Source organism: Vicugna pacos, chromosome 30 (assembly GCF_048564905.1).
Source record: "Vicugna pacos chromosome 30, VicPac4, whole genome shotgun sequence".
Classification (NCBI taxonomy): domain Eukaryota; kingdom Metazoa; phylum Chordata; class Mammalia; order Artiodactyla; family Camelidae; genus Vicugna; species Vicugna pacos.
The window spans coordinates 9,461,409-9,469,879 of NC_133016.1; the positions used below are offsets into that span (position 1 = coordinate 9,461,409).

An 8,471-nucleotide genomic window follows, 5' to 3' on the forward strand; every position below is an offset into this window, starting at 1 on the left:
TGTACTTTACTTACTCTGCCAGGACAATAGGAAAATGCCTTTTTCATCTGATTTACTCTTTAGGTAAATTCTTTATTTCCAAAAAGAATCAAATACTCCATTAGGAGCACATGGGATGGGGGGGGTAGCATGTCTGGCACCCACAGATCCTTCAGAAAAAGTCAGGGAAGTGCCTCGTGAGACACGGATGCATGTGACCACATCAATCTTTGTCTCGGTATCTGTTACAATGCATTTTCTACCCAGTCTTAGTACAGTCATCAAGGATGGAAAGATAAAAGTCTATTTGTTTTTTCATAAAAGTTGTCTTTAAATATTAATTTCGATACTCCTCTAATGATGAAATGTACACAAGTACACTTTAAGAGGCTTGAAAAGTAAAAAGAAGACAAACATTAGTTACCAGAATCCCGCAACCCATATACACGGCATGATGTCTTTTAAGAAAATTACAGACTAACCTTCCCTTCAGTAAAGTCATTACAAAATCTCGGATGCTTTTCCAGGAGCTCCAGACAGCGTCAAGACACCATGGATTCACTCAGTGGACCAATCAGCCACTTCGCAGTCGATCTGTACCAACAGATCAGACGGACATCAACCGGGAAGAATATCTTCTACTCCCCCCTCAGCATCATGTCAGCCTTTGGCATGCTTTACTTGGGGTCCCGAGGAAACACTGCTGCACAACTTCAGAAGGTAGGTGGCAGCTTCCTTTACCTGGAACAGTTGGCACTGGTTCCCCTGTTGTCTTGTGTGCAGATGGTCACAGATCTGGCTGTCCCCAGGGCTCGCACAGAGAGCGGCAAGCAGCCGCGTGAGTGGGTGGGTCCAAAGTGGTGGGGGACACACGTCTCCCCCAGTGCCCGGCCCCCTCTGCTTCCCTGAGCCCAGACCTCCTCTGGGACCCACATGAACCCCTACAACTGCCCCCAACCCAACGGGAAGAGCTCAGGTAGAAGTGACACATTGACTACACTCCATGGGAGACAGCTTGGCGTGCTCCCTCTGCAGTGAGTGAAGATGAATCAGGAGTCTTTGAAGCGGCTGGTGATCAGCCCGCTTTGCTGTGTCGTCAAGGAGCAAAATGCTTACACTTTGCTTTGCGTTCTTCTTGAGTCTTTGTTTCTTTATTGATTTTTACTTTAGTTTGCTTTGGGCTTCTCTTTTGTTTGTTTTCTTCGGTTCTTGCTTCCTCTGTCTCTCTTTGATGAAGGGAGGTCTTTAGAGTAAAGTTCCCTCGTCCCACTTCCTGTCTCCCGCAGGCCCTTCACTTTAAGGAAGTCGCAGAGAACCCAACAGCAGGAGCCACAGCGGATCCCGTGAGTCCCGGGGCACGTGGGCCTGGAAGGAGATCACACAGCCAAGACGGTCACAGGAACACTGGGAATTTCAGATAAACGGAGAAGAGTGTCTTTTCAGGGGAATCTTAAGCCAAGTAGATGGGACAGATTGTTTCTCATTTCAATTTACATACTTATTTAATTCATCTGTTTTCCTGAGAGGTGATTAGCTTCTGCTTAACAGCAGGTGCTCTGGAGCCCAAAGGTAGCTTCGAATTCCTGCTCTGCTCTTCACAAATGGGGAACGTGGCAAAATACAACTACTCTGGGCCTCAGAGAACTCATCTCGATGAAAGATTTCTGCTGTACATGCAAATACATGCAAAGCATGACAGCAGTGCCTGGACAACAAAAAGCCTGCTAGGTGATACATACTGTTATTATAATAACCATAATGATGGTAATCACGATACGTTACTAAAATTGCAAAATTTTACTTAGCTCATAGATAAAAGTGAAAGTAACCATAAGTTCAGGTATACTTTGGAAAATGTTTGAATGAGAGTTCTGGTATGCAGTCCAAATGCTCCATAACTTTTAGAGCAAGTAGAGGTTCTAGATTCAGACAGGCCTGTGTTGAAAACATGGCTCTGCCACATTTGTTCTCCAGGGAGAAGTTTTTTACTTATCTGAGCTTTCCTGATTTCATGTCAGTTGGACTAAATAAAGAGATGCTGATGGAAAGCCGTTAGCAGTGTACCCGCCACACATGGCTCCTAAGCCAGAGTGTGGTGGTCATGAGTGAACAGCCATTGAGCACAATCTGTAGGTCTTAGAAGCTAATCCCACCAAGAGGTACAAGGGGGCTTCACGTCACAACATAGGAAATGATGCAAATTAGACACTCCTGTACCACTGGTGACCATTAGAGATGCAGTCTCGTTCTAGCCCTTATGGTTACCTAGGAAGCCAAATCTGACTGTGAGACAATGAAGGCACAGCCAGCAGTGCAATGGTGCTGCATCTCTGGTTCAAAGGAGAAACGTTTGGAGTATGTTAGAGCACCAGGAATTTCTGAGAAGGTTGAATGGAAGGATTTTGAAGGATATTTGAGGTAAAATACACCCCAATTGAATGATAACAGCAAACCTTATTGATGGGGATGCCAAAATATAGGCACAGATCTGACAGACTTAGGTGGGTTTACTATTTATATCGAGAGAAACTGATGAGCTCTCGTTTTGATGTTTGAAGGCTGAAAATCCAGAAAATCATCAGTTTCAAAAGCTTCTGACTGAATTAAACAAACCCACCGATGCCTATGAGCTGAGCGTCGCCAACAGGCTCTATGGCAGAAAGGAGTTTCCCTTCCTTCAGGTGAGTTTCCCTGGCCTGCCCACACCTTTCATCCGCATCCTGGTCCTCGGCCCCCCGGTCTCTAAGTGGGGGAGGAGAGGCAGGGGAGCCTGGCTGACCCCCACGGAGAGCATTTACCCTGGAGACATCGGGCTCCCGCACCACAACCCACCCTTGGGTTGTCCCAGAGCCTGACCACCCACCAGTGAAGTGGGGTTGGGATGGTCCCACGTCCTCTCTCTGGTCATGATGGAACATAATTTAATTTGGGGATGCTTACAAAGTTACTCACCAATTACTCTTAATTCCTCCTTTCTTCCTTCCCATGTCAAAGGAATACATGGATAATGTGAAGAAGTTGTACCTAGCCAGTGTGGAATCTGCTGATTTTGCGAATGCTCCAGAAGAAAGTCGACAGATGATTAATTCCTGGGTGGAAAAACAAACTAATGGTACGTTATGACAGGTTCACTCACTAAGAAGCACTTTTGAGTTCCCAGGGGGTGTGATCTGCCCCCCACACTGGACACTGCATGGGGTGCCAGGAGAGGGGTGAGATGAGACTGCAGAGGATGGGGGAGGACGTGCAGATGGTGGGATGGTCCCAGTAAATGTGGAGAGAAACAAGGGGACCCAGGAGGGATCCCAGCACCAGCTCCTAAAAACACAGCTGGAGTCTCGGGTGAAGTGTCTTTGTGGATGCCAAGTCTCGGCTCAAGCCTCACTTGATTTCACACTTTTTTCTTTCTGTTAGAGACAATATTAAAAGGATTCCCTTATACTTTGTTACTTGGGAAACAAGCAGCTCTCCTCTGAACCATCCTTCTTGTCACCTGGCGCAGAGCTGCATGGCACGCTGTCCATGCCCACATCCTGCAGGGATGGTCACAGCCATCCCAACCACAGCAGTTGGCTGGACAAAGTCTCCATCCTCTGAACCACGTCCTACCTCCATCCCAATTATAGGTCAAACCTACAGCAATTCAAAGTGGAGAATGAAGAGGAGGACACCCCGGGGAATGGAGTTATGGTCCGTGTCATTCATCCTAAAGAGCATTCAGGCCTATTTCCTCTGAGTCAAATGTGGGGGATAAAAAGGGCATAAAGAAAAAGAGAGAGAGAGGAAGGAAGGAAGGAAGAAAAAGAAAGAGAGGAAAGAAAGGAAGGAAAGGAAGAGAGGAACAAAGAAAGGAAGAGAGAAGTTAAGAAAGGAAGAATAGAACAAAGTCGGATGAAACAAGAGAGGAAAGCAGGTGTTGAGGGCACCGGGAGGGAAGGATACATTGAGAGAGGGAGGAAATTGACTCCTGGAAAGATCAGCTGAAATCACTTCATCCACATTCAGTGTGAGATGATGGATGTCACCACAGACAGAGACTGAACACCTTCCCTGTCACAAGAAGGGGTCTTCATGAGGGTACCTTCATCAGGCTGGTGACTAGGGGAAATGGCACCTTATGAACTTCTGGGCATGGTGTCCCTAATATGGTGACTTGTGTGAATGTTTAATGATTAGTTGTAACTTTCAAAGCATCTTCGAGAAAAACCACTTGTGCATTCAGGAAGACCTTCCATTTTCTTTCTTTGCAGGAAAAATCAAGGATCTATTTCCCAATGGTTCTATTGACAGCTCCACCATTCTGGTGCTGGTGAACGCCATCTATTTCAAAGGGCAGTGGCACCAGAAATTTAAGGAAGAAAACACTGTCGACGAAAAATTTTGGCTGAGCAAGGTATTGTGTATACTTATATTCTTTTTAAAAAATTTTTTCTTTTTCTATTTTTTTAATGAAGAGAGGGAATTAGATGTATTTATTTATTCTTGGAGGAGGTACTGAGGATTGAATCCAGAACCTCATGCATGCTAAGCGTGGGCTCTACCACTTGAGCTATACCCTCCCCTTATGATTTATTTTCATAACATAATACAGCTCTACGTGAAATGTGAAGTTTACATACATAATGATTAATGTACAACTGCAGGTAGAAAATCAAATTTGTCAAGGCTCTCTTTCCTTATGTAATTTTTTTTCTTTAATTACTTGGGGATTCTTGTAGAAACTCTTGTCTCTAACTCACAGATTTCCCAAATCATCTCTTAGAAGGAGGATGGGATAGGTATCTCAATAATATTCTCTTTTTTTTTTTTTTTGACTTGTGTTCACTTGGCATTTGTTTCCACATTAATTTCTTGCAGGATAGAAGCAAATCTGTGCAGATGATGAAAGAAACCAACGACTTCAATTTCACCTCCCTGGAGGACATGCAAGTCAAGATCCTGGAAATACCGTACAAAGGCAAGGAGCTAAGCATGATGCTGCTGCTGCCCAATGAAGTAGATGGACTGCAGAAGGTAAAGCCGTGCCCCTCCAAGGCTTCCTACTGTTGCTTCGATTCCTAGCAATGCAAACAAAATAGGCTGTTCATACATTGGTGGTGCTGGCTGGCAGAGATCCAGCACAGAACAAACAAATAAAATAAATACTTTACGGATCACAGTATGATAGGAAGAATATATAGAAATTCTGTCCATCACAGGTCACATTAATATTCTGATGAAACTATGGAATGTCAGTTCACAAAACTATGTACCTAGTCGCACACCTTAATGTTTTGCAGCCATAACAACCTGCAATATATTCCAGTCCACTCATTTAAACAAGAAAATAACATTCACATGTAGGGGACAGATGGAAATGTTTGCAAGTTCATTCACAAACAAGACAAGGAAATGGAAATAACACAGGTAACATATTGCATACTAAATCACAGTGGTTTTGTAGACTGTGGGCAAATAGATTTATTTTGATCCCCACTTTTCAATTTTAAATTATTCTGTTCTGAGGAGCCCAAAAGTCATTCAGAGCTCACTGCTTGCAGTAAAAAAAAAATAATAATAATAATAATTAGAGAATGTTCCTCTTCTCATGTTACAATAGTTAAAATTAATATGTAAAAATGGCAATATACAATGCCGATATCTTACATATAAAGGACATTGTGTTAATGGTCGTCTGCAGTTACTGGAGTAGCTGCTGCTGACGCTGACGTGGCAGTGAGCTTGCCACACTCAGAGTATGTACGGAGTGACACTGGCAACTGGAAATCCTCGGGGAAAGTCCTGTGGCAATAAATGTGAACAAACATCAGAGTATTCTTGCTCCAGCTCTGCAGTCCCCATTATCCGGGATCCCGGGAACCCCAGTTCTGGGATTTTAGCCTATGATAACATGTCTAAATGAGGCAAACGCTTTTGGACAGAAGTGGCTCAAAATAATGAAAAATTTTAAACAAGGAACAATGGTACATGCTTGTGTTACCAGTAGTTTAGTTTAGGGATTGACACGCAGTGAAGGTATATTCACACAGATGTTCATTAAATAAAGATAGATACACTGAGTATGAATTTAATGAAGTATCATGTAACAATTTAAACCTAATTAGAGAAATAAAATATATATCTCTATGGGAAAAGTTTACAAGTAGTTCAAGCAATAGAAAAGAACAAACGTAGGATGTAAGCTATGAATGCACAACATAAAACTTTATGAAGGAAAGGACATTAACAAAGAAGTCTTTGAAAATGAGGCGTGTCACACATCCAGAGCATGAGAATTGAACAGTTCATCTTTTACAAAATCATTTTATTTAATGATTCTGTTGCTGCATATATGTATATATTTATATATTTATACCTATATACCATGTATAGATATTTATACATATGCATCTAATTATGTGTACACATATAGATAAAAATAGCAAAGTCACGAACATATAAGATCTTTTATTGATTATATAATATATTTTCAAGTCTATGTTACTTTTGCCTCCTCAGATTAAATCTAATGAAGTGAATCTCCTGTACTTACACTTACTGTTAAGATAAAGGTTCCCCACACGTTTCAATCCAGTGTTAAGCTGGGCTCCACGTTCTTGTTTTCCATCATTACAGCTGGAAGATAAACTCACTGCTGAGAAATTATTAGAGTGGACGAGCTCACAGAATATGAGGAAGAGTCAAGTGGATTTACACTTACCTCGGTTCAAAGTTGAAGAGAGCTATGACCTCAAGGGCATACTGGAAGCCCTGGGGGTGGTGGACGCCTTCAGTTCACAGGATGCCAACCTCTCGGGCATGACCAAGAAACACAGGCTGGTGGTGTCTAAAGCCGTGCACAAGTCCTTTGTGGAGGTGAATGAGGAGGGCACGGAGGCCTCAGCGGCCACAGCCATAGTAATTCGTGAAACTGCAGCATTACGTTATGAACGTTTCCATTGTGATCACCCTTTCCTGTTCTTCATCAGACACAACAAGACCAACAGTATCCTCTTCTTGGGCAGACTCACTTCCCCTTAGATGTGGTTACCCTTGCACGGCCCTAGGGGCACATGCACAGAGTCCTTCTGATACACTGATTGCTGGAAGCAACAGGTTCTCCTTGATGTGTTCCCCTTTTCAACCTCATGGTCATCACTAAGAATCCAACCACTGATACAACATGTCTGTCTGTCTCTCTCTTTCTACAATCACATGTTGGCCTACTTTATGATATTTTCCCTTTGGACAAAATGTCCAAGCTATGTTAAAAGTGTATTTCAACGCTCTCCTCACCTAAATTTGAAACATCATATCTGCTATTTCAAAAATTATAGCTACTATTCAAATTCGTTCACCTAGATACCCACATTTATTTAAATTTAGGTGATATGTGGGACCCTTATGTGTGCAAATTTTTGATTTTATGAAATACAATATCAATATAACAGTGACTTATTCAAATTACTTGTTGCTTTTCTTTTTTGCTTTCTTTATTTTCAACAAAGTGCAACTGGCCTGCCCCACACAGGAACGACAATTTGTAAACATGCTATCATGTAAAAGAAAAAGATTAAAAGTAGAACATGAGGTGGCAGAGGTAGGCTGGTACCATAACATGGCACGCTTTGTAGCCATGTTAAGAACTTTGCATTCCATCCTTAAGTAAATGACAAGACACTGAAGGTTTTTTTTGTTTTCCAAAAGGAGAAAGAGATCATATCTGCAACTTTAAAGTACACATCTACTTATTATGATGTAAATGGATGAGAAGAAAGAACAGTGTGGATACAGTGAAATTATTAGTAAACCATTAGAATGTCAGGAGTGGAATGAGACAAATATTTGGGGAGTGAAATTTGCCACCCCAAAATGTGTCTATATGGCGTGAGGATTAATTTAGGCTGATCATTTTTAAGAAACGGAAGAGCAAGAAGCCTCTTATTTGTTCTATAAGAACCCATTTGTATTTCTATAATACAAGACATTATAAACATCCAAAATACGTATTATCTTTCTCATTGCGTTTAGTACAGTGTAGGCCATTCAACAATTATTCTGCACCAGTTGTGTGCCACACTGGACTAGGCAATGGGTTCTCAGATGTAGTGTGATGGAATAAGGAAGGAAGGGGGGGAGGAAAGAAAGAAAGAGAGAAAGAAAGAAAGAAGGAAAGAAAGAAAAAGAAAGAAAGAAAGAAAGAAAGAAAGAAAGAAAGAAAGAAAGAAAGAAAGAAAGAAAGAAAGAAAGAAAGAAAGAAAGAAAGAAAGAAGAGAGAGAGAGGGAGGGAGGGAGGGAGGGAGGAAGGAAGAGAGAGAGAGAGAGAGAGAAAGGAAGGAAGGAAGGAAGGAAGGAAGGAAGGAAGGAAGGGAGGAAGAATCTTGAAGGCCAGAACAGGGGAACTAAACTGAGAACACAGGCAGGCAAGAACTTGGGAAAATGTCCTAATGTTGATGGCCAAGGTGGTGTTCAAGGTTTGGAACTAGAGCTGCAGGATGAGTACAATACAAACA

General features: G+C 42.1%; 1 protein-coding gene and 1 long non-coding RNA gene across 3 annotated transcripts in view; one reads left to right on the forward strand and one right to left on the reverse strand.

Moving 5' to 3' along the window:
* The window catches only part of LOC102537568 (serpin B4), a 43,652-nt gene extending 36,236 nt beyond the window's left edge, over positions 1-7,416 (forward strand). The window contains exons 1-7 of one of the 2 annotated variants that reach the window (XM_072952204.1): positions 532-699; positions 1,266-1,322; positions 2,538-2,660; positions 2,974-3,091; positions 4,230-4,372; positions 4,837-4,992; positions 6,595-7,416. In XM_072952204.1, the coding sequence (XP_072808305.1) occupies positions 532-699; positions 1,266-1,322; positions 2,538-2,660; positions 2,974-3,091; positions 4,230-4,372; positions 4,837-4,992; positions 6,595-6,999 (1,170 nt within the window). In that variant the 3' untranslated portion in view covers positions 7,000-7,416. Of the gene's footprint in view, positions 1-531; positions 700-1,265; positions 1,323-2,537; positions 2,661-2,973; positions 3,092-4,229; positions 4,373-4,836; positions 4,993-6,594 lie in introns of those variants that run through there. The other variant, XM_072952206.1, reaches the window with a different exon arrangement.
* On the reverse strand, positions 462-3,051 carry LOC140690443 (uncharacterized). Its single transcript, XR_012065710.1, has 3 exons — positions 2,932-3,051; positions 1,096-1,344; positions 462-573 (listed from the first exon to the last, which is right to left on the reverse strand). It is a non-coding gene; the product is annotated as an uncharacterized lncRNA (long non-coding RNA).
* Positions 7,417-8,471: the final 1,055 nt, after the last annotated feature.